General features: G+C 49.5%; 1 protein-coding gene across 2 annotated transcripts in view; it reads right to left on the bottom strand.

Annotated features, from left to right (window-relative positions):
• PTPN11 (protein tyrosine phosphatase non-receptor type 11) overlaps window positions 1-16,323 on the bottom strand; it is a 234,342-nt gene extending 218,019 nt beyond the window's left edge. The window contains exon 1 of one of the 2 annotated variants that reach the window (XM_078780847.1): window positions 15,967-16,323. In XM_078780847.1, coding sequence (XP_078636973.1) covers window positions 15,967-15,980 — 14 coding nt within the window. In that variant the 5' untranslated portion in view covers window positions 15,981-16,323. The remainder of the gene's footprint in view (window positions 1-15,966) is intronic. The other variant, XM_078780846.1, reaches the window with a different exon arrangement.
• Between the last annotated feature and the right edge of the window lie 10,124 nt (window positions 16,324-26,447).

The raw sequence follows: 26,447 nt of genomic DNA, 5'->3' as shown, positions 1-26,447 counted from the left end.
GGGGGAGTGAGACCCCAAATTGAGAAGCACCACAGTTTGGTCAATGGGAATTGGTTTTTAGAACCCATAGTGTAAGTTGGCCAATGGATTGGCAGGGAAAGACCCCGGGTAGTGTAACGTGTGGTAAAGTCATTTAGAGGATAGTTAGGATTGAAGTCTCCTCGCACCATCTACATGCACTCACCTGAGGTGACAGGTACTCCACACCATGCCATGTTTAATTATTTTTGATGCAAATGTTTTGGATTGTGAGACGCATCATGACGTGGGTGTGACATTGTGCTTTGTGTTCCATCTCTTCCTCCTTACGAGGATTGATGATTGATGATGAATTGGTGATGGCAAATTTTGGATAGTGGGATTGTGAAGACGAATTTGGTATAAGGGAAATATGGGAAGACGTGACGGCACCGACGGATTGGTAATGTGTAGATTTTGTACATATGGGGTAAGGGCAAGGGTAGTGTAGGTGACAGGGGGGGGGGTGACGTACAGTAGGGACGAGCTTTCTCATTTCGCTCTCCGTACGCATTTCGCCTTGCATTGCCTTATTGACGTGTACCCTTGTGACCTTACCCCTCGCTCATTTGTCTTTCCCCTTTTGTCTCCCACATGACCTGTGCGCCATTGGGCGCCGAAGGGAGCGTGCGTGAGTCGGCCATTGTGCGCCCGAAATTCCCAGAACCAGCTGTCTGCATCGATGCACCACATTATGGACCACATGCCTGTGGCCGAGCACCACTTATGGACCCCATGGGTTGGGGCATGGCCCCTCTGCTGGAACCGGCCATGAGGGCCCGAAATCTTGCTGGCGGACCTTGGCCACAGGGCACCGATGCCCCACAGGTGAACCACACTAGTCGGCCCTGTGGGCCATAAATAAAATAAAATAAAAAGGACACATTGGGTGCATTTTTCAGTTCAAATAGGCCGCCAGTAAGAAAAGCAAAGAAAATGACAACAACTAGAAGAGATAATAATAGCCAGCAGAGGGAGCCGAAGAGCAAGAGACCACCTACAGGGTTAGGGGTTGTTGATTTTATTTTTAATGAACATTCATTGAACAATGGTGACTGCACCGATTGGTGCTTGGGTGTGTATTGGTGCATTATAGGTGCTTTCATGGTGCATTGATGCAGAGCAGACTGTCTCCCCGCCCCCAGAAAGAACAATTACAGGTCCTGGGTTGAGTTTTGTAAATAAAATAGTGTCAATTGTAAATAATGCTCCCCACCGTCAATGTGTAGTTTGAGGACCATTCCGCAATTCGGTTAACTGTGGGCGTAAGTCTGTTAGGCAGGGTGCAATGGAGCAGCGGGACACATTTATTTTTGTTTTAAAACTGTCGCACTCAGGGTCAGGTTAAAAGTAGAGGGAACTACACCTACGTGTCACACTAAATTAAAGTTGTAGGCCCGGGACGTGCCTAAGAGGAGGAGGGTGCAGTGTTGCGGATATGAGGATTGTGTTTTTTTTGTATTGTGTGTTTTATTATTATTATTGTTGATTCTGCGCCTCCTGCCTCCGGAGTTGTGTAAAGATAAAAAGGGCGTCTCGGTAATTAGTCCATGAAGCATCCACGTCAGCCAATCATAGAATACCCCTGTTCAGTAGCTTATATCTTATTATGCGTCTTAGGGTAAGGCTGTGTCTCCCATTAACTTAAATACTCCATTGTACCAAGTGAAATAAGAATAGGTCCCCTTTCATTTCATTTCGATGGCCAACTGCATTTTGGGCGGTTTTCTCTTCAACCACCATTGGCCACGAGGCAGGGTTGGAGAAGAAAGGCGTGTCTCCACCTCGTCATAGAGGGGAGGAGTGAGCCAGCCCCACTCGACCAACCATGAACAAGGGGTTTGGCTAGAGAGGGCGGAGGAAGAACGTTTGGGGGAGGTTCGCAAAGGTTGAGGGGCGGGGCCTATATAACCCGCCGGCGGGGCGTTCCCGAGGCAGTTGAGTCCCAGGAGACAAGTCCAGCAGTCGAGTCCCAGGAGATGAGCTTTGACAGAGTTGAGACAAGGAGGGAGGAGACAAGAGCTGGGTCGTCAGAGAGTTGCGCTTTTACTGAGTCCAAAGAAAGAGCTGGGTTGTCAGAGAGTTGCGCTTTTACTGAGTCCAAAGAAAGAGCTGGGTCGTCAGAGAGTTGCGCTTTTACTGAGTCCAAAGAAAGAGCTGGGTCGCCAGAGCAGATGCGCTTTTACTGAGACAAGCAGCTCCGACCCGTGACTCCGCGCACACGACAGGCTCGGTGGCATCAGCGGCCGTCGAGGTCCAGCCCGACGTCCCGTGCGGGATCAAGCTCCAGCCAGCTCCGTGCCGTCCTCCCCCTCCAGCCACACACCTCCTTCCAGCAATCCACTCTGCAATTCCCCGCGTGAGTCAGTGTCTTTGTTTGTTCTGTCCTGGGTAGGTAATTAAGCTTGTATAAGGAATTCACTGTGTCACCTGCGTCTCATGTCCCTGTAAATAATCGTGACTGCTCCTTTTTGCTTGTGTGTGTAAATAATAAATCCCGTTACTCTTCTGTTCGTCTTCTTCCTCTTTGCATTCGGTCACTTTAGAGTTTTCCCGATTGAGTAGCTGTGGCGCGATACGGCCATCGTTTGGGTTGAATCGGGTTTTAGTCGGGGAATAACTGTTCGGCCGCGGTTACACCACCGCTCGGTCAAAATAACATCTAATCCGCGGTCCGTAACAATATATATGAAAATATATATATATATATATTGTTGCGGATATGGGATTTGGCCTCCATCCATATCCGCTTGTAAATATTCCCCTATTTCCCCAATACTCCCCAACTATCCCCAATCCCCCATTCCCTAGTCCCATTGTCTGTAAACAACACTCTGTAGCCCCGACCTTCCCCTTTTTCCCCCATTAAATGTCGTGCCCAGGTTCACCGCATCTCACGTAGACAACTATAGGACATCTTGCTAGTTATTCTTAGTCTATGTCAGTTAAGGACTCGTTTCCATTAATTCTGACTCTTCGTTGCACCAGAATGTGATTGTATGGCACCAGTAGTAAGTTTAGGACCTCCCCATACCTCCCCGCATCTCTTCCCCATGAAGGAACTACAACAACAACAACAACTACAACAACAGCGGGGGCGGCGCGACAGCGGCGCGGGGAGTGCGCGTCCTCACTCCGGCTTGGTTAGCCGCCATTGACCATGTGCTCCGACGGGGTTACCACGAAGGGGCTCACTGTCAGCTCCTCGTCAAGGGCGGAGCCCGGTAACCCCCCGCACCCAATAAGAAGCGGCGGACCGATTCCATCTGGGGCGGAGCTAACGAGCCGAGGGCGTGTCACTCCCCGCTGGATATGCGCCGGAAGACGGAGGTGACGTCAGATGCGCCCCCAGCTTGGAGAGAGAAGTCGCCACCTCCAAGCGCTGGATACCTCCCACCTCTTTGGACCGGACCGGGTCGATTCTGCCCCTGAGCCAAGGTGCACCTTGAGCCATCGACTGCCTGCCCTCCCCTGCCATCAATCCCTGTGTGAGTCAGTCTTGTCCCGTTTGTCTGTGGTCTGTCAGGATTAAGATAAGACCGTGTCTAAGTGCCCACCTTTCTGTGCTGTACCTCTAGTCCGTGTAATCTAAACATTCTGCAAACCCATATTATAACCTCCTCCGGAGGTCTTGAGAACTGTACCCCTGGTGTCGTGTCATTTAACCCAGCCGTTGTGTCCTTTCCTTCATTGATCTAGCGTAGCGCGATTCGGCCAACGTTAGAGTATAATCGGGTAACTTGTGCGAACACGGCGGCCATTCCGCTCGGCTCAGCATAACATCTCAATAAGTCGTGTCCGCAACAATTGGTTGTCAGGAGTTGGATTCGGACCTGGGACTAAATTTGTTAGGCCCAAATTTTGGAACACCAATTGTACAATAAGTGGTGTCAGTAACAATTGGTGTCGGGAAGTGGGATCGGTCCCGGAGCGCGTTTCACGCGCTCGAAATTATAACGGCGAAATTTGATTTTGTTTTACGAAAATAAAAACCCGAATTTTGAAAGTCGCGCTATGGCAAATCAAGACGGCTGGGTTCTGGTAGAGGAGAGTGAGGCAGGGTCGATCCAGGACCAAAATGAGGGACATGAGGGGAGCGAAGCAGTGAGGGTGGCAGGTTCGCAAAATAGCGTCGTCGCGCACGAGGTTACGGGCGCGCAAAATGGCGCCTCGCACATGGCCACGGCGCCCACGCCCGCGACCGTAGTAGCGCCGCTGGTAGATTTGGACCTTTTTTTCATACAAATGAAGGCCCTTATGGCCCAGAATAGCAAGAAAATGAGGGAGGAAATGAGGGCTCAGAGTGAGCAATTAGGGGTAATGGGAAACCAAATGGGGGTAATGGGAAGCCAAATGGGGGTAATGGGGAAGCGGATGGATGCTCAGGGTGAGCGATTGGAGGGCCAAATGGGGGTAATGAGGGACGAAGCGAGGGGTACCGGTGAGGGGTTAGACAATAATTTTAAGGGATTAGACAATAAATTTGGGAAGTTAGACGACAAATTTGAGGGGTTAGACAACGGGATAAAAGAGGTGAAAAATGGGTTAATGGGGGTAGAAAACAGAATGGCCGCTCAAGAGAATCAAATGGAAGGGATGCAAATGGGGTTAGAGGGGTTAGAAAACAGGATGGAAGTCAAATTGAGGGACATGAGGGACCAAGCGGAAAGGGAAGTTAAACAAATGGGGCAGTAGATAGAGGGGGTCAGAATGGGGGTAGAAACTAAACTGGATGCTCACAGTGAGGAAATGGAGCAGATGAGGGTGGCATCTGGGCAGGAGATGCAAGTGATGGGAGAGGAGATCAGAAGAGGTGTGAGTGAGGAGGTCGGAGGAGTGCGCGAGGAGGTGAGGCACTGTAAGGAGCACATGGAGAAGGAGGTGAGAAAGGGGACTGTAAAATTGCAAGGGGGCATAGAGGACCTGACGCAGGAGGTGGAACAACTGACAGAGGGACAAAAAGAACTAACGGACGAGGTAAAGAAGAACACAGCGGTAATAGGAGGGTTAAAAGCGACACAAAATGACCTAAAAAATGACTTGGTAGCGACGAAGAGGGAATGTCAGATGGTACGTGAGGGACTGACAACGAGGTTGGACGAGGTGATAGAGGTAATGGAGACGAAGGACCGGCAGGTGAGGACGCACATGGAAACGGTCAAGGTAGCCTTAGAGGACGAGCTTGAGGAGACGTACCGGGACATAAAAGAGGTGAAGCAGAAATTAGAAGAAGTGGAAGAAGGGGTGAGCGAAATTAAGAAGCGACGGAGAGAGGATAAGAAAGAGATAAAAGAGGAGGTAAAAGAATTGGTCCAAAGTCTGTGTTTGGATCGTGATGATGTGCTCATTAACCGGATGAGGGATTCGCAGGTGATGGAGGAGAAGCGAAGAGGAAGAGGACCCGGTGTAAGTGGTGACCAATATGGTCGTGCGTATGATGCGCCAGGTGATTTAAGAAGCTTGGGGGTCGAGATGGACCCGGGTGTTCGTGAGAGGCCGTTGGTGAAGTGTGCGACAGGTCTGGTGTGCGAAAAAGGAGGTGTGCGAGAAAGTCCGACTCTGGGGTGTGTGAGGAAAAAGTGCGTGCCAAGGAGTGAGGGTGCTGGCGAGAGTGAGTCGGTCGTAGCGTGTGTGCGAGGGAGCACATGGAAGCGCGGTGTGGTAAGTGTTACAGAGGGTGTGACGGGAGAGTGTGCGCGAGAAAGGTGTGTGACGGACAGGTGCATGGGGAAAGAGTGCGCTGTCAAAGGTAAGGAAGAATGCACGCCTGTGGTGAGTGTTACAGAGGGTGTGACGGGAGAGTGTGCGCAAGAGTGTGCGCGAGAAAGGTGTGTAACGGACAGGTGCCTGAGGAAAGAGTGCGCTGTCGGGAGTAAGGGTGAGTGCGTTGTCAAAAGTGGAGGTGAGAGTAGTGAGAGTGACAAGGAGCGTGAGTTGGTTGTGACAGGTGAGCGAGGATGTACACCTGGAATGGAAGGATGCACACCTGGAATGGTAGAGCGTGAGTGGGAATGCACGCTGGAATTGGTAGTGAGGCACGTGGTTGGGTGTGCGAGTGATAGCACACCTGTGATTGTCACAGAGGAGGTGACCGAGGAGGGGGCACGAAGGGGTGTGTTGGTGAGGTGTGCGAGCGACGAATGTGTGCCAAGGTGTTCGGTGGTCAGGTGTGTGACCAAGTCGGTAAGTGGAATGAGTGTACTTGGGTGTGTAAGGAAAGGTACGAGGAGCATGGCAACAGCTGGATGTATGAGCACGAAAGGGGTAGCGTATGCTTGTAAGCATCCAGGTGAGGCATCGACGATAACCGGGTTAGAGGTTAGGTCGACTTTTAGCCGAAGCGGGCCCTCGGTGCGTGCCGGGCTTCGCGTGCCGCGAGAACCAGCGGGGATCCGAGCCACGGCGGGTTCGAAAGGACCGCCGTGCGCGATCCACGCTGGGCCTCGCGTGGAACGGCCGCGTCCGGGCTCCACTAGGCGGAGCGGGCAGCCCGATAGGAAGGGTCGTCATGGCGACCACCTTTTGTTGAGGCATTCCGGCAGGTCGAGATCGGGACATTGGATGGCTCCACGCCGGGGTGGTGCGTGGGATCTCGGCCCGGGTAAACCTCCTTCCCTGCACCGAATGCGGGACGTATCCAGCCGCTGGCACCAAACAACCCGCATTCATTGCTCGGCTTTACGAAGCCGGGCTTTGGACAGGAATTGGCGCACCGAGAGGCATTAGTGAGTAGACTGTGTGATGAGGTTAGTGTTTTGGACCCAAAATTAGAAAAAAACAAAATTTGATGATTGGCAAAGGATTGGCAGTAATGATTGGCAGATGATGGGTAGTGATTGGCAAATTTTTGATTTGTTGAAATTTGATGTGCAAAATTGGTAGTGAGCGATGGGCCCGGTGGGTAAGGGTGGCATCCCTGCCACCCTTCCCATGTGGGGCAAAGGAGCTATAGATTATGGGGTGTATGGCAGTGAAAACTAGCCCGGGTGGGTTAGGTTATATTGATAGGGACCTAGAAGATGACATTAGGTAACGTTAAGTTTAGTTAGTGACTGATACCTGTAGTGGGGACGCAGGTAGATTAGTGTGGATTATAATGACGTGGGAGCGCAATAGTTTAAAGGGACGACTGGGAAGCGCAAGTTTCAGAGGGGAGTAGTTAGATGAGATGATGCTGTGTGAGACCTGGACAGGTGTGTGGAGCAGTGGATGAGCAGTGAGTGTTGTGGATCAGCGCGAATGCGCTTGGGGAGAGAAGGGTGCAGGTGGCACCAGGTGTGAGAGCACAGGTGTGCAAGTACAGGTGTGTGGAATACATGGAGCAGGGAATGAGTGGTGTGGAGAGAGTTGGAGTAAGTGGTACGGAGTGGTGTGCATGGTGCGAAGGTGTGAATGGGGGAAGAGTGGACCCCCATCACGAATACCCGGGGCGGGTAGTGTAAGTGTTAGGTAGAGGGTATAGGTAAATTGTGGTTGGATATTGGCATTTGTGGTGCGGTTGCAGAATGGTATTTTGCAGAATGGTATTGTGGATGGGTGCATTAGTGTTGTGGAAATGGCTGGGAGTGTAGCCTGTTAGTGTGTGTAGTTGGTTGGGCACTCCACCACTGTGAGGATGTCGGCCAGGTGAGGCCGCAGGTGGGCTCTGGGAGCCGGTAGAGTTGTGGATGGGGCCCGAGGATCCGGAGGACGGACCCGGGTAGCCCAGTGCCAGAGAGGGCACCGAGTGGGGAGAGCGCCAGAGGGCCTTCCCCAGGTAGATAGGTTAGGGTGAGGAGCAGGTAAGCTCGGAGGCAACTGCAGTGGTGGAGGTGTGCAGGTGGGTAGACCTGCTGGGAGAGCTACACGTCGCAGCCCAGAAATTGTGCGAGGCACCGGGAGTTGAATCGGGGGAGTGAGACCCCAAATTGAAAAGCACCACAGTTTGGTCAATGGGAATTGGTTTTTAGAACCCATAGTGTAAGTTGGCCAATGGATTGGCAGGGAAAGACCCCGGGTAATGTAAAGTTGTTAAAGTCATTTAGGAAATAGTTAGGATTGATGAACCTGTCGCACCATACGCAGCCACTTACCTGTGATGATGATGACTCCACACCTGTGTTTTCTTTGTTCTGTGTGCAGGAAATGAGAATTGCTGTGTGGATTGGTGAGACGCATCACGACGTGGATGAGACATTGGGGTGATTCCATCTCTCCCTCCCTAGGAGGGACTGATGATGAATTGGTGATGGCAAATTTTGATGTTGAATTGGAGATGGCAAATTTTGATGAGAGTTGGAAATGGCAAATTTGATTGGTTAGGAGGGAGAGAAGACAAATTTGGTTTATGGGAGGAACGGGGAAGACAGTAGGGACGTTTGTTGATTTGTAAAGTAGATGTTTATGGGTAGTGTTGTGTTTTGTGGATACAGTAAGGGGTAAGGGAGGGGCAATGTAGGTTACCTGGTGGGGGGGGGGGGGGGCGTACGGTAGGAACGTACCTGTCTCACCTGGTTCCCATGTGCCCCCAGTGTGCATTACCTTATATTGCGTGCACTTTTGCGCCCTTACCACCTTACTCACTTGTCTTCTTCTTTTGTCTCCCACCTCCGAGGATCTGGCTTTGGGGCAGAGAGAGAGAGGAGAGAGAGGTGCTGGCTCCGCAGTTGTGGGCCTGTACTTTCGCTGCTTGCTGCCTGGATCGATACACCATATGGACCGCAATGTTTGTGGCCACCCACCATGGACCGCAGTTCTTTTGCGGGCAAGCACCACCCGTTGATGGACCTATGGGTCAACGTGGCACCTATGCCATACAGGGGAACCACTTTTAGTTGGCCCCCTGACGGCCACAATAAAGAAATGGACGCGGTTGGCGCCTTTCTTTATTTTTGAAAGAAGCCAGAAGGCCAAGTGCTCCATGAAGGCAAGACCAGCGGCAGAACATCGGCCGGCTGCGACACCACCGGTGACGTTGAACATTTTATTGGTGCACCGGATGGTGCTGACTGTGTTATGGGGTGGTGCTTTTGGTGCTTGGAAGGGGTGCTCTGCACATTATTAAAGGCCGTAAGGCCACAGAGCACTCGTGGGTTGGTGTATCGATGCTGGCATGCGTGCTCTCTCTCTATGCATAACATCTGCATGTGTTCCTCCAAAAACAGGTCCTGGATCGTAGTGTAAATATCAGTGTAGTCTTGTGTAAATAATGCTCCCTACCGGCTGTATGTTTAGTTTGAGGATTCTTTCCGCGATTCGGTTATCCTGTGGGTGTGTTTCTGTGAGGAGAAGGGTGCAACGTCGCAGGGGGACATATTTACTCATTTGTGAACATCTGTAAAACTGTCGCACTCAGGGTAGAGTTAATAGTAGAGGGAACTACATCTGAGTGCCACACTAAAGTAGGTAAAAATTTATCGGGTCGGGCCGCCCCGAGGTAGAGAAGGGTGCAATGTTGCGGATATGGGATTTGGCCTCCATCCATATCCGCTTGTAAATATTCCCCTATTTCCCCAATACTCCCCAACTATCCCCAATCCCCCATTCCCTAGTCCCATTGTCTGTAAACAACACTCTGTAGCCCCGACCTTCCCCTTTTTCCCCCATTAAATGTCGTGCCCAGGTTCACCGCATCTCACGTAGACAACTATAGGACATCTTGCTAGTTATTCTTAGTCTATGTCAGTTAAGGACTCGTTTCCATTAATTCTGACTCTTCGTTGCACCAGAATGTGATTGTATGGCACCAGTAGTAAGTTTAGGACCTCCCCATACCTCCCCGCATCTCTTCCCCATGAAGGAACTACAACAACAACAACAACAACAACAACTACAACAACAACAGCGGGGGCGGCGCGACAGCGGCGCGGGGAGTGCGCGTCCTCACTCCGGCTTGGTTAGCCGCCATTGACCATGTGCTCCGACGGGGTTACCACGAAGGGGCTCACTGTCAGCTCCTCGTCAAGGGCGGAGCCCGGTAACCCCCCGCACCCAATAAGAAGCGGCGGACCGATTCCATCTGGGGCGGAGCTAACGAGCCGAGGGCGTGTCACTCCCCGCTGGATATGCGCCGGAAGACGGAGGTGACGTCAGATGCGCCCCCAGCTTGGAGAGAGAAGTCGCCACCTCCAAGCGCTGGATACCTCCCGCCTCTTTGGACCGGACCGGGTCGATTTTGCCCCTGAGCCAAGGTGCACCTTGAGCCATCGACTGCCTGCCCTCCCCTGCCATCAATCCCTGTGTGAGTCAGTCTTGTCCCGTTTGTCTGTGGTCTGTCGGGATTTAAGATAAGACCGTGTCTAAGTGCCCACCTTTCTGTGCTGTACCTCTAGTCCGTGTAATCTAAACATTCTGCAAACCCATATTATAACCTCCTCCGGAGGTCTTGAGAACTGTACCCCTGGTGTCGTGTCATTTAACCCAGCCGTTGTGTCCTTTCCTTCATTGATCTAGCGTAGCGCGATTCGGCCAACGTTCGAGTATAATCGGGTAACCTGTGCGAACACAGCGGCCATTCCGCTCGGCCCAGCATAACATCTCAATAAGTCGTGTCCGCAACAATATATATATATATATATATATATATATATATATATATATATATATATATATATATATATATATATATATATATATATATATATATATGAAAAAAATATATATATATATATATATATATATGAAAAAAAATATATATATATATATATATATATATGAAAAAAAAAATATATATATATATATATATGAAAAAAAAAATATATATATATATATATATGAAAAAAATATATATATATATATATATATATGAAAAAAAAAATATATATATATATATATATGAAAATATATATATATATATATATATATATGAAAAAAAAATATATATATATATATATATATATATGAAAAAAAAAATATATATATATATATATATATATATATATGAAAAAAAAAATATATATATATATATATATATATGAAAAAATATATATATATATATATATATATGAAAAAAAAAATATATATATATATATATATATATATATATATATGAAAATATATATATATATATATATATATATATATATATATATATATATATATATGAAAAAATATATATATATATATATATATATATTTATATATATGATTAAAAATATATATATATATATCTGCTAAAAATAAGCGAGTTTACAAAAATGGAAAAACGGACAAGTTTACGCAATTACAACATACAGGATGGATCGGTGGCATGTACAGTGGAGCATGATTTTATAACCACCGGTTATATGAACCATTCAACCTAACATATTAGATGTGAGGGATCTCCGGGTCGCTCCCGTGCTGGGGGCCTGTTCGAGCAGAACTGACTGGGGATAATCAACAACACCAACAACGACCATTCGACCCGCAGCCGTTGTCCAACACCCACTACCCTCACAATAGCATCTCTATCCATTAAATCAATGTGTGCATGTACGGTATATTCTGTACAAAGTGCAAGTACTGTACACCCAGAGCATGCATAGATTGCCCTTTCATAACGGCAAAGAAACTGTTCAATCCACAAAGCAGAGAACGTCGAGCAGTCGGACAGAAGTGAAATGCAACAACGTTAGCCCAAGGATCTCGCCGTACTTGTTGAACAACATGATTAGCGACTGACAAAAGATAAACTCCTACATTTTGCTTCGTCAATGATAGAGGCAAGAAATGAAAAAAAACAATGAAAATTGTGCAGAATGTTACACCATAAAACAGTTTTTACTTTGTTTCCATTTCAAAAAAAAAAATAACTGCAAAATATTTTAGCATCAAAATCATGGAGCAAAACGCAATCCGTTAACATGATTGCAATAGGCACTTCATGTATATAGTTTTTATGGAATCTCATCTCGGTTCTCGAAGAGATGAACTTATAAAATGGGTCGTGATGTCCTTCCGTCCGTCAACTTTTTGCTATTCTTCCCTTGTCACCTGGCTGATTGTTCTGAAACTTGACACATAATACAAGACAGTAGTCCACACAATCGCTCAGGCTTCAATTTGTCGATTTTGGATCATGGGGGCTCTCAGGGGGGCAAACCCCCCCAAAACTTTGGGTCCCTTATTTACCAACTAATTGCTCTGAAACCCAATACAGCCCTTCTACCGGATGGTCTGCACAATCGCTCAGGCTTCAATTTTTTGAGTGGGGGCTTCACGGAGGATTACCCACTGAATCTTTGGATCCATACCTGTCCCTTATTTACCAACGAATTGCTCTGAAACCTGGTACAGCCCTTCTACCCGATGGTCCACAGAATGACCTGGTCTTAGATGTTTCGATTTCCAATTAGAGAATCAGTGAGGCTCCAATCAAATCAGCGGTGCTCTGAACTACAATCTCAGGAGATGAATGTTAGCCCACTCAGGGCTATTTATTACCTCCGCCACCAAAGGTAGATGGAGGTTATGTTTTCACCCCTGTCTGTCCATTACTGAACAAAATATCTCAAAAAGTTGTGGATGGATTCGGACGAAATTTGGCAGACATGTAGTGTATGTGACAAGGACGAAATGATTACATTTTGGTGAATATCCGGATTCGGCTACGAAAATATTTTAAGTGATTCTTCACCATTGGGAGATTGGACCAAAAACGATACATAGCAGGATATCTCAAAAAGTTATTGATGGATTTGGACGAAACTTTTTGGACAGGTTGTGTGTGTGACAAGGAAGAATCGATTCGATTTTGGTGAATATTTTCATTCAAAACTTGTTGATAACACCACTGATCTGACGTTCAGAAGCAGCTGTTGAGCTATTGACTCCAGTACACAGCATGAAAGTGATTATCACGATTAAAATCCAATCTACGTGCAAATTGGCAAGCACGGATATGGCAGGAATTTTCAATATCCCATGGTGGGGGAAGAAGCGACACATATGGTCCTCAAGCCACGGGGGCATCAGCTTAGCCCATGGTGGGCATCTGGTTAAAAAATAAGGTATGAGGGCATAAACTAGCTAACGGTCCAGAGAAAGAGGCCGAGGAGGAGCGAGGGCATCGAGATGGCATGGAGAGCGAGATAGCGAGAGACCAAGAGAGCGAGAGAGCGAGAGAAAGAGCGCGAGAGAAAGAGCGTGAGAGAGAGCAAGAGCGAGAGAGAGCAAGAGCGAGAGAGAGCAAGAGCGAGAGAGAGCAAGAGCGAGAGAGAGCAAGAGCGAGAGAGAGCAAGAGCGAGCGAGAGAGAGAGAGCGAGAGAGAGAGAGAGCGGGAGAGAGAGCGGGAGAGAGAGCGGCAGAGAGAGCGGCAGAGAGAGCGGCAGAGAGAGCGGGCGAGAGAGCGGCAGAGAGAGCGGGAGAGAGAGCGGGAGAGAGAGCGGGAGAGAGAGCGGGAGAGAGAGCGGGAGAGAGAGAGCGGGAGAGAGAGAGCGGGAGGGAGAGAGCGGGAGAGAGAGAGCGGCAGAGAGAGCGGGAGAGAGAGCGGGAGAGAGAGCGGGAGAGAGCGGGAGAGAGCGGGAAAGAGCGAGAGAGAGCGAGAGAGAGAGCGAGAGAGAGAGCGAGAGAGAGAGAGAGCGAGAGAGAGAGAGAGCAAGAGAGAGAGAGAGCAAGAGCGAGAGAGAGCGAGAGAGAGCGCGAGAGAGCGCGAGAGCGAGCGAGAGAGCGAGAGCAGCCGAGCCAAATGTCAGAGAGGTCGAGCAGGTTGTCAGGAGCGCAAGGCAAAAAACACTTGAGGTACACACACTCACCTCTTAGCCACCAAGCCTGGATTTGAATCCCGACCCACCTATAAAAGGTGAGCAGGGGGGACAGGTGAGCAGCATTGTGGTATTTCACAGGTATGGTAATCCATCAATGTGTGTGCCGTCCCTCGGATGGACATTGCACTGGAGTCTTGTCTGGTGGTAGGTATTAGTTGGTGAACGATAAAGATACCTGTGTCTTTCACAAAGAGTAGGTGAGCTACTACCAGCACCCTGAGCAAATTACAAATTCCTGCCCTGATTAACTGAGGGCAAGGCAATGGCAAACCACCCGGCATGACCCTCCTTGGGAAACCTCTTCAACTGCAACAACGCTCCGCAAAGAACACGGCGTACCTCGCTCACCCTTACAAAAATACACCGTGCCAAAACTCTTGTTGAAACTCATCAAGTGGACAGCACCAACAGGTGAGGCAGGCTTATACCAGGTGATGGTGTTTGGAGCTTGTCGACAGGAGTTGTTTCAGGAATGCTTCATTACCTTTTGGTTCACGAGATATAAAGTCGTGTTGAAGTGAATTTTGAAAGGGTCCACTGAAAAAAGGTGGATCCAACCTGCTGTAGGTAGGTTCATGTCAGCATTAACCTTGGTGATCCAGGCAGGTAACATGCTCCTCAACTTGTCGTCTAATGGGGCAAAGATTTCGCTGAGGGATTTTCCATCTCCCCATGGATTTCTAATCAAGCCAAGATATCCATGGGGTCCAAGGATTTATATCTTTGGTCAACAGAGAGCAAAGGTGTGTTAATGTCTGCTGCAGGGATGCAAGACCTTGTCTGCAAAGCACCGTGAAAGGTCTTTAGTCGGATGCGATTTTGCAGGAAAAGAAGGTTGTTGAAGGAGAGTGGAGTCGACCTGAGAATAAAGTGAGGAGCATGGGGAGCATGAGGGGGAGGGGGCAGGTGAGCAGGGGGGACAGGTGAGCAGGGGGGGACAGGTGAGCAGGGGGGGACAGGTGAGCAGGGGGGGACAGGTGAGCAGGGGGGACAGGTGAGCAGGGGGGACAGGTGAGCAGGGGGGACAGGTGAGCAGGGGGGACAGGTGAGCAGGGGGGGACAGGTGAGCAGGGGGGACAGGTGAGCAGGGGGGGACAGGTGAGCAGGGGGGGGACAGGTGAGCAGGGGGGGACAGGTGAGCAGGGGGTGACAGGTGAGCAGGGGGTGACAGGTGAGCAGGGGGTGACAGGTGAGCAGGGGGTGACAGGTGAGCAGGGGGGGGACATGTGAGCAGGGACGGACATGTGAGCAGGGACAACGACATGTGAGCAGGGACGACGACATGTGAGCAGGGACGACGACATGTGAGCAGGGACGACGACATGTGAGCAGGGACGACGACATGTGAGCAGGGACGACGACATGTGAGCAGGGACGACGACATGTGAGCAGGGACGACGACATGTGAGCAGGGACGACGACATGTGAGCAGGGACGACGACATGTGAGCAGGGGGGCGACATGTGAGCAGGGGGGCGACATGTGAGCAGGGGGGGCGACATGTGAGCAGGGGGCGACATGTGAGCAGGGGGGCGACATGTGAGCAGGGGGGCGACATGTGAGCAGGGGGGCGACATGTGAGCAGGGACGACGACATGTGAGCAGGGACGACGACATGTGAGCAGGGACGACGACATGTGAGCAGGGACGACGACATGTGAGCAGGGACGACGACATGTGAGCAGGGACGACGACATGAGCAGGGACGACGACATGTGAGCAGGGACGACGACATGTGAGCAGGGACGACGACATGTGAGCAGGGACGACGACATGTGAGCAGGGACGACGACATGTGAGCAGGGGGGGAAAGGTGAGCAGGTGAGGGGAGATAGAGTTGATCGAGCGAGAGTATATAATTATAGGGGAGGTTGAGGTAAAAATGGTAACGAACTTCAGTGTTATTGTTAACAAAGGACGCAAATGTTTGTTCGGTAGAGAGACCACCAGGATTAACCGACACAACACAAGCACCGTCCCCCTCCAGGCCATTCTGACACAGGACGACCCCTGGGGTCCGACGTGCAGCGCTAGGCCGCAAACAGGCGCCAAGTTTCACGAGAAAGGAACACAAGAAGCCGTTTCACAATGTTCACAACATTACGAGATGTAATCACAGAAACACGTTTCGATCGTAACGTTTCCCTCACATGAACCGCGGGTATGAAACGGGGAGCCGGTCTGCCCGACTCATGGCGGGGAAAAGCGCACTCAACTCGCTCACCTTCGCGAAGTCATCCCGCCAGGACGGGACGAGACGAGACGAGACGAGACGAGCTGGAGCTGGAAGTGGACGGCGATCCGGATGTGTGACGATGGACTCGGGGATGCTGAGGAGACGCCGCACAAAGCCTGGAGGATTGGATAGCGGCAGAGGGCGGGACACGGGTTCGGGTTTTGGTCTTTCTCTCTCTCTCTCTCTCACTCTCTCTCTTCCGTTGTTATATTCTCTACAATCCCTCTCTTTTCTCTCCCTCCTTCACTGTCCCTCTCCCCTCCTACGTTGCCTCCATCCGTTCCCTGAAACCTCTGCCCCGACATAGCCCCCTGACTGACCGCTTAGCTCCTCCCTCTCCACGCCCCCTTAGACCCCGCCTCTTTTCCCCGGTATGCCGATCATTACAGAATCTCCATCACTTCATTCATTGGTCTATAATTACCCTGCGCTCGCGAAGCGAAAACCAAGTTAAGCATTCGGGTGCGTGCGTACGTGTCTGCATTTTTTAAATTCATTTTCTCGGCAACCGCTGGTCCGATTGGCACAAACTTTTACCATAGGAGCGCCTCCGCCTGTAGAATTATTTTCTTCACAACTATGACGTCATAGGTCACGTGGTACGGACGCCATCTTGGAAAAACGTCACACCTCCAGTACCCCCAAACCGCTCAATGGGAAAAAATTGAAACGGCTCATTGTCAAGTACTCCCCAATGGCGAATAAGATATGTTGATGATGATGTCATCGTGCCTTCATTATGACGTCATAATTCAACTTGTACAACGCTTGATCTGATCAGTATGAAAATTTTAAAAATCCTTTGCAACCGTTAGTCCGATGGACACGAAATTTTCAGAATGTGAGCGGCTCCTCCTGTAGAATTTTAATAATGATTATGACGTCATAGGTCACGTGGTACAGGTGCCATCCTGGAAAAATCGAAAACGTTGCATATCTATATCTGAAACCTCTCCATGGAAAATATTTTAACATGGCTCAGTGTCAAGTACTCCCCTTGGGGAATAAGATATGTTAATGATGATGTCATCGGTGCCTTCGTTATGACGTCATAATTTTACAAGTACAACACTTATCCTATCATTATGAATTTTTTTTCTCAGCAACTGTTGGTCTGATGGACACTAAATTTCCGCCACAGGAGCACCTCCTCCTGTGGAATATTTTAATGAAATTCATGACGTCATAGGTCATGTGGTACTGGCTGCCATTTTGGAAAAACCGAAAAACGTTGCACCTCTATATCTCCAAAACCGCTCAAAGGGGAAAAAAATGAAACGTGGCTCATTGTAAAGAACTCCATCTATCTATAATGCCAGTAATCTCTGTGTGTCTGTCTGTGTGTCTGTGACCGCTGTTTCTCGACAACTACCGGTCCGATATACTTGAAACTTGCCAGGTATATTGCTGGGGACCCGAGGATGTGCCTTTTCAAGGTTTGAAATTAATCGGACAAGTACTTACCGAGCTATGGCGATTTAGCCGTTCGCCGTTCGCTTTGCCGTTGCGAATGGACCAAACCATTCATGTAAATAGAGGGGGGGGGGGGTTCTGTGGTCGTTCGCTTTGGCTTTGCGAATGGACCAAACCATTCATGTAAATAGAGGGGGGGGGTTCTGTGGTCGTTCGCTTTGGCTTTGCGAATGGACCAAACCATTCATGTAAATAGAGGGGGGGGGTTCTGTGGTCGTTGCGAATGGACCAAACCATTCACATCGAATCATCGAATCACATCGAATGGACCAAACCGTTCGCTTTGGACCAAACCATTGCATGTAAATAGAGGGGGGGGTTCTGTGGTCGTTGCGAATGGACCAAACCATTTCATGTAAATAGAGGGGGGGGGGGGATATAATTTTAGATATATATATAGTACGGGCATTGGCAAGGAACGGGCACCCATGTACGGGCAATGCCCTAGTATGGGGAATTAGTGTTGTTACCAATGACGTCATTGGTGCCATAATTATGACGTCATAATTTGACAGGGACAACGTTTCGTCTGATCAGTTTGAAATTTATTGAACGTGATCTATGCAACAATTATATTAGAAAATATAAATTTATGATGTCATCAGTTACGTGGTCTGGCAGCCATATCAGTTCATAGAAAAAAAAGCCGTTCAAAAACAGAACAGTTAGCTCACACCAAGTTGACTGCGCAGGGTAAGTATCTTATTATATCTTATTATAATAGAGCAAACATATATGGTTATGTCGTGATGTCGCTATGTTTGTCGCTATGTTTATATGCGATGAAAACGTCTTCTTCTTCGACTTCTTCAATTAAAATTACCACCCTCTTAATTAACCCTCTTAATTGCGTTAAGACTGCTGAGACCCCTCATACCTTTGACGACCCTTTAATTCCTCCAAGACCCTTCAGATCACCAAGACCCCTGAAGACCCAAAACACCCTGAAGACCCCCAAAGACCCAAAACACCCCAAAGTCCCAAAATACCCTTCAAAGCCCTGAGGCTCAAAAAGACCCCGAAGACCCAAAACACCCCGAAGACCCAAAACACCCCAAAGTCCCCAAAAACAGCACGAAGACCCAAAACACCCCGAAGACCCAAAACACCCCAAAGACAAAGAAGACCCAAAACACCCCAAAGACCAAGAAGACCCAAAAGACCCCAAAGACCCAAAACACCCCAAAGACCCAAAACACCCCGAAGACCCAAAACACCCTGAAGATCCAAAACACCCCAAAGACCCAAAACACCCCGAAGACCCAAAACAGCCCGAACACCCAAAACACCCAGAAGGCCCAAAACATCCCAAAGACCCAAAACACCCCAAAGACCGAAAACACCCCGAAGACCCAAAACACCCGAAGACCCAAAACACCTCCGGCCTTGCTCCTCTCCGGCTCTCTCTGGGCTCTGTCCCCCAAATATTCCTGCAGGTCGCACAAGTTCTGCCTGCAACCCTCTTATGGTTAAACTGCCAAAATCAAGACTCTCTGCTCTCCTTCATTCCTCTTTTCTCCCACCTCTGGAACAAACTCCCTCACTCTCTTCAATCCCACTCCACCCTCCAGGTCTTTAAAACAGCTGTTCACCACCATCTCTTATCCTCCCCCATCCAAAACCTTGATCTTTTCTACCCCTGCTAATTTCACCCCAAATCCACCTTTTTGAGGTGACTTTTGACTTCTTTCCTGGAAGTCCTTGGTGTCCTTGCGTTTTATACCTATCCTGCCTCCCCCCAGGCCCTCTCCCTCCAAAAACATCTCCCGATGTCCCTGCTCTCAAATGTTGTGTTTGTGTGCTTCCTCCCCTTCTCTCCCCAATCTTGTCGACCGCTCCCCTTTTTATATACTTTGTTTGCTTGTTTGTTTGATAAATGTTAGCTCTTTCACGAGCCTCGACTCTGTATACAAAAAAAACCAAAAAAAAAACCCCCGAATACCCAAAACATCCCGAAAACCCAAAACACCCCGAAGACCCAAAACACCCCGAAGACCCAAAACACCCCGAAGACCCAAAACACCCCGAAGACCAAAAACACCCCGAAGACCCAACACACCCCGAAGACCCAAAACACCCCGAGGACCCAAAAGACCCCGAAGACCCAAAAGACCCCAAAGACCAAAAACACCCCCCTGAAGACCTCTGAAGACACCAATGACCCAAAAGACCCTGAAGACCCAAAATACCCTTAAAGGCCCAGAGGATCCAAAATACCCTGAAAACCCAAATGGCCCTGAAGACCCAAAAGACACCGAAATGGTCAAAGATGCCTACCCCTCTGAAACGACGTGTGGTGAGGCGCGTGGAGCGCTTGTTCTATGAATTAATAAGTATTCTTACTGGAATAACCATCTCGTTATTCCAGTTGTTGAAGATTGGCTCATCTTGTCACAGGTGAACAGATGTCATAAAATCAGCCAAACTGACAGGTATGGAAAACGGACCTGCTTATGTTTACTGTGTTTTCCAAACGTTATTTTATAATAATATGAATTTAATATAATCACCACCTGGCAGTAAATTAATCAAACCAATTTAAAACCCAGGTTAACACGTGGAAATATCAGCAAAAGGTTGTGAGGTCTAGGCCCACATTACGCGGCTTTCAAAATGATTTATTACGCCCCAGAGAAACCGTAGGACATGGCGGCATTCAGTGTACCATAAAGTATATTGTGTTTTGGAGATAGGGACGGATCGTTACATAAAATATCTCAAAAAGCTTCGAAAAGAACCTCAAAATACTTGGAAAAGTAGCTGAGAGAAAGGGCGAGGCCTCTGCACAACGAAGGATTTGGAGAACTTTCTCAGCTCGCCGATACATATATATATATATATATATATATATATATATATATATATATATATATATATATATATATATGTATATACACATGTATGTATGTATATATATATATATATATATATATATATATATATATATATATATATATATATATATTGTTGCGGATATGGGATTTGGCCTCCATATCCGCTTGTAAATATTCCCCTATTTCCCCAATACTCCCCAACTATCCCCAATCCCCCATTCCCTAGTCCCATTGTCTGTAAACAACACTCTGTAGAACCGACCTTCCCCTTTTTTCCCCCATTAAATGTCGTACCCAGGTCCACCGCATCTCACGTAGACAACTTTCGGACATCTTGCTAGTTATTCTTAGTCTATGTCAGTTAAGGACTCGTTTCCATTAATTCTGACTCTTCGTTGCACCAGAATGTGATTGTATGGCACCAGTAGTGAGTTTAGGACCTCCCCATACCTCCTCCCATCTTCCCCATGAAACAACAACAACAACAACAACAACAACTACAACAACAACTACAACAACAACTACAACAACAGAGGGTGGCGGCGCGGCGCGGCGCGGGGAGTGTGCGTCCTCACTCCGGCTTGGTTAGCCGCCATTGCCCATGCGCTCCACGGGGTTACCACGAAGGGGCTGGCTGTCAGCTCCTCGTCAGGGGCGGAGCCCGGTAACCCCCCGCAGCCAGTGAGAAGCGGCGGGCCGATTCCATCTGGGGCGGAGCTAACGAGCCGAGGGCGTGTCACTCCCCGCCGGATATGCGCAGCCACTTACCGGACGTGAGGTCAGATGCGCCCCCAGCTTGGAAAGACAAGTCGCGACCTCCGAGCGCTGAGCGACCTCCCCGCATCTTTGGACCGGACCGGGTCGATTTTGCCCCTGAGCCAAGGTGCACCTTGAGCCATCGAATACCTGCCCCTCCTTGCCATCAATCCCCGTGTGAGTCAGTTTTGTCCCGTTTATCTGTGGTCTGTCGGGAATAAGATAAGTGTGTCTAAGTGCCTATCTTCCTATGCTGTCTCTCTCATCCCTGTAATCTAACCTTCCGCAATATTATAACCTCCTCCGGAGGCCTTGAGAACTGTACCCCTGGTGTCGTGTCATTTAACCTAGCCGTTGTGTCCTTTCCTTCATTGATCTAGCGTAGCGCGACTCGGCCAACGTTCGAGTATAATCGGGTAACTTGTGCGAACACGGCGGCCATTCCGCTCGGCCCATCATAACATCTAAGTCGTGTCCGTAACAATTGGTGTCAGGAGTGTCGGATTCGGACCTGGGACTAAATTCATTTAGCCCAAATTTTGGAACACCAATTGTACCATTAGGGTAACAATTGGTGTCGAGGAGTGAGATTCGATCCGGAGCGCGTTTTACGCGCTCGAAATTATAACGGCGAAATTTGATTGTGTTTTACAAAATATAAAAACCCGAATTTTGAAAGTCGCGCTATGGCAGACCAAGTCGGCTGGGGTCCGGTAGAGGAGAGTGAGGCAGGGTCGATCCAGGACCAAATTGAGGGACATGAGGAGAGCGAAGCAGTGAGGGTAGCAGACGCACAAAATAGCGTCGTTGCGCCCGACGTTGCGGGCGCGCAAAATGGCGCCTCGCAAGAGCGCGCGGTAGCCGAGCCCGCTGTATCAACGGGCTTTAACATGCAGCCGATTGACATGCAGGCCCTCATTGCGCAGCTACAGGCAGCTGTACAGATGAGTATGGGGAGCCAAATTGAGCGATTGGGTGAGCGGTTGGAAAACCAAATTGTGGGAATGAGGGCTGATAGTGAGCGATTAGAGGGCCAAATGGGGGCAATGAGGGACGAAGCGAGGGGTACCGGTGAGGGGTTAGACAAGAAATTTGGGAAGTTAGACAATAATTTTGAGGAGTTAGACAAGAAATTTGGGAAGTTAGACAATAATTTTGAGGAGTTAGACAAGAAATTTGGGAAGTTAGACAATAATTTTGAGGGGTTAGACAACGGGATAAAAGAGGTAAAGAATGGGTTAATGGGGGTAGAAAACAGAATGGCCGCTCAAGAGAATCAAATGGAAGGGATGCAAAAGGGGTTAGAGGGGTTAGAAAACAGAATGGAAGGCAAATTGAGGGACATGAGGAACCAAGCGGAAAGGGAAGTTAAACAAATGGGGCAGCAGATAGAGGGGGTCAGAATGGGGGTAGAAACCAAACTGGATGCTCACAGGGAGGAAATGGAGCAGATGAGGGTGGCATCTGGGCAGGAGATGCAAGTGATGGGAGCGGAGATCAGAAGAGGTGTGAGTGAGGAGGTCGGAGGAGTGCGCGAGGAGGTGAGGCACTGTAAGGAGCACATGGAGAAGGAGGTGAGAAAGGGGACTGTAAAACTGCAAGGGGGTATAGAGGAGTTGACGCTGGGAGTAGAACAACTGACAGTGGGACAAAAGGAGTTGGGGGACCAGGTCAAGAAGAACACAGCGGTAATAGAGGGTTTAAAATCGACACAGAAGGAGATGAAAAAGGACGTAGGGGTAATTAAAAAAGAGTGTCAGACGGTACATGAGGACTTGACGAGGAAAATGAACAAGGTAGTAGAGGTGATGGAGGTTAAAGAGCAGGAGGTGCGGGAGCACATAGAAAAAAATAAAGTGGAGTTAGAGGAAGAACTTAAAGGGGCGCACGAGGAGATGAAGGAGGTGAAGCAGAAATTAGAAGAAGTGGAAGAAGGGGTGAGCGAAATTAAGAAGCGACGGAGAGAGGATAAGAAAGAGATAAAGGAGGAAGTAAAAGAATTGGTCCAAAGTCTGTGTTCGGATCGTGATGATGTGCTCATTAACCGGATGAGGGATTCGCAGGTGATGGAGGAGAAGCGAAGAGGAAGAGGACCCGGTGTAAGTGGTGACCAATATGGTCGTGCGTATGATGCGCCAGGGGATTTAAGAAGCTTGGGGGTCGAGATGGACCCGGGTGTTCGTGAGAGGCCGTGGGTGAAGTGTGCGACAGGTCTGGTGTGCGAAAAAGGAGGTGTGCGAGAAAGTCCGACTCTGGGGTGTGTGAGGAAAAAGTGCGTGCCAAGGAGTGAGGGTGCTGGCGAGAGTGAGTCGGTCGTAGCGCGTGTGCGAGGGAGCACATGGAAGCGCGGTGTGGTAAGTGTTACAGAGGGTGTGACGGGAGAGTGTGCGCAGGAGTGTGCGCGAGAAAGGTGTGTGACGGACAGGTGCATGGGGAAAGAGTGCGCTGTCAAAGGCAAGGAAGAATGCACGCCTGTGGTGAGTGTTACAGAGGGTGTGACGGGAGAGTGTGCGCAAGAGTGTGGGCGAGAGAGGTGTGTAACGGACGGGTGCATGAGGAAAGAGTGCGCTGTCAAGAGTAAGGGTGAGTGCGCTGTCAAGAATGGAGGTGAGAGTAGTGAGAGTGACAAGGAGCGTGAGTTGGTTGTGACAGGTGAGAAAGGATGCACACCTGGAATGGTAGAGCGTGAGTGGGAATGCACGCTGGAATTGGTAGTGAGGCACGTGGTTGGGTGTGCGAATGAGAGCACACCTGTGATTGTCACAGAGGAGGTGACCGAGGAGGGGGCGCGAAGAGGTGTGTTGGTGAGGTGTGCGACCAACGAATGTGTGCCAAAGTGTTCGGTGGTCAGGTGTGTGACCAAGGCTGTGAGTGGAATGAGAGTACCGAGGTGTGTAAGGAAAGGTACGAGGAGCATGGAAACGGCTGGATGTGTGAGCAAGGAACGGGCTGCGGGGTGTAAGCATGCAGGTGAAGCATCGACGTTAAACGGAGCAGCGGTTAGGTCGACTTTAAGCCGAATCGGGCCCTCGGTGCGTGCCGGGCCTCGCTTTGAACGGCCGCGTCCGTGCTCCACTAGGCGGAGCGGGCGGCTGGATAGGAAGGGTCGTCATGGCGACCACTTTTTGTTGAGGCATTCCGGCAGGCCGAGATCGGGCCATGGGATGGCTCTGTGCCGAGATGGTGCGTGGGATCTCGGCCCGGGTAAACCTCCTTCCCTGCCCCGAATGCGGGACGTATCCAGCCGCTGGCACCAAACAACCCGCATTCATGGCTTGGCTGTACGCAGCCGTGCTTTAGAGGTAAATTGGCGCACCGAGAGGCATTAGTAAGTAGACTGTAATGACGAGGATAGTGTTTTGGCCCCAAAATTAGAGAAAAACAAAATTTGATGATTGGCAAAGGAGTGGCAGGAATGATTGGCAGATGATGGGCAGTGATTGGCAAATTTTTGATTTGTTGAAATTTGATGTGCAAAATTGGTAGTGAGCGATGGGCCCGGTGGGTAAGGGTGGCATCCCTGCCACCCTTCCCATGCGGGGGCAAATGCGCAATAGATTATGGGGTGTATGGCAGTGAAAACTAGCCCGGGTGGGTTAGGATAATTGTAGGGATCTAGCGAAGATGACAGTAGGTGACGTTAAGTTTAGTTAGTGACTGATACCTGTAGTGGGGACGCAGGTAGATTAGTGTGGATGATAATGACGTGGGAGCGCAATAGTTTAAAGGGACGACTGGGAAGCGCAAGTTTCAGAGGGGAGTAGAGAGATGAGATGATGCTGTGTGAGAACTGAACAGGTGTGTGGAGCAGTGTGGAGCAGTGTATGAGTAGTGAGTGTTGTGGATCAGCGCGAAAGCGCTTGGGGAGAGAAGGGTGCAGGTGGCACCAGGTGTGAGAGCACAGGTGTGCAAGTGCAGGTGTGTGGAATACATGGAGCAGAGAATGACTGGTGTGGAGAGAGTTGGAGTAAGTGGTACGGAGTGGTGTGCATGGTGCGAAGGTGTGAATGGGGGAAGAGTGGACCCCCATCACGGATACCCGGGGCGGGTAGTGTAACTGTTAGGTAGAGGGTATAGGTAAATTGTGGTTGGATATTGGCATTTGTGGTGCGGTTGCAGAATGGTGTTGTGGATGGGTGCATTAGTGTTGTGGAAATGGCTGGGCGTGTAGCCTGTTAGTGTGTGTAGTTGGTTTGGGCACTCCACCACTGTGAGGATGTCGGCCAGGTGAGGCCGCAGGTGGGCTCTGGGAGCCGGGAGAGTTGTGGATGGGGCCCGAGGATCCGGAGGACGGACCCGGGTAGCCCAGTGCCAGAGAGGGCACCGAGTGGGGAGAGCGCCAGAGGGCCTTCCCCAGGTAGTTAGGTTAGGGTAAGGAGCAGGTAAGCTCGGAGGCAACTGCAGTGGTGGAGGTGTGCAGGTGGGTAGACCCGCTGGGAGAGGTACACGCCACAGCCCAGAAATTGTGCGAGGGCACCGGGAGATGAATCGGGGGAGTGAGACCCCAAATTGAAAAGCACCACAGGTTGGTCAATGGGAATTGGTTTTTAGAACCCATAGTGTAAGTTGGCCAATGGATTGGCAGGGAAAGACCCCGGGTAATGTAAAGTTGTTAAAGTCATTTAGGAAATAGTTAGGATTGATGAACCTGTCGCACCATACGCAGCCACTTACCTGTGGTGATGATGATGACTCCACACCTGTGTTTTCTTTGTTCTGTGTGCAGGAAAGGAGAATTGCTGTTGGATTTGTGAGACGCATCACGACGTGGATGAGACATTGGGGTGATTCCATCTCTCCCTCCCTAGGAGGGACTGATGATGAATTGGTGATGGCAAATTATGATGTTGAGTTGGAGATGGCAAATTGTGATGAGAGTTGAAAATGGCAAATTTGATTGGTTAGGAGGGAGAGAAGACGAATTTGGTTTATGGGAGGAACGGGGAAGACAGTAGGGACGTTTGTTGATTTGTAAAGTAGATGTTTATGGGTAGTGTTGTGTTTTGTGGATACAGTAAGGGGTAAGGGAGGGGCCATGTAGGTTACCTGGTGGGGGGGGGGGGGCGTACGGTAGGAACGTACCTGTCTCACCTGGTTCCCATGTGCCCCCAGTGTGCATTACCTTACATTGCGTGCACTTTTGCGCCCTTACCACCTTACTCACTTGTCTTTTCTTTTGTCTCCCACCTCCGAGGATCTGGCTTTGGGGCAGAGAGAGAGGAGAGAGAGGTGCTGGCTCCGCAGTTGTGGGCCTGCACTTTCGCTGCTTGCTGCCTGGATCAATACACCATATGGACCGCAATGTTTGTGGCCGCCCACCATGGACTGCAGTTCTTTTGCGGCCAAGCACCACCCGTGGATGGACCTATGGGTCAACGTGGCACCTATGCCATACAAGGTGAACCA

The sequence above is a fragment of the Myxine glutinosa genome, chromosome 6 (genome assembly GCF_964187855.1).
Source record: "Myxine glutinosa chromosome 6, kmMyxGlut1.1, whole genome shotgun sequence".
NCBI lineage: Eukaryota > Metazoa > Chordata > Myxini > Myxiniformes > Myxinidae > Myxine > Myxine glutinosa.
This window is presented reverse-complemented; position numbering and strand designations above follow the sequence as displayed.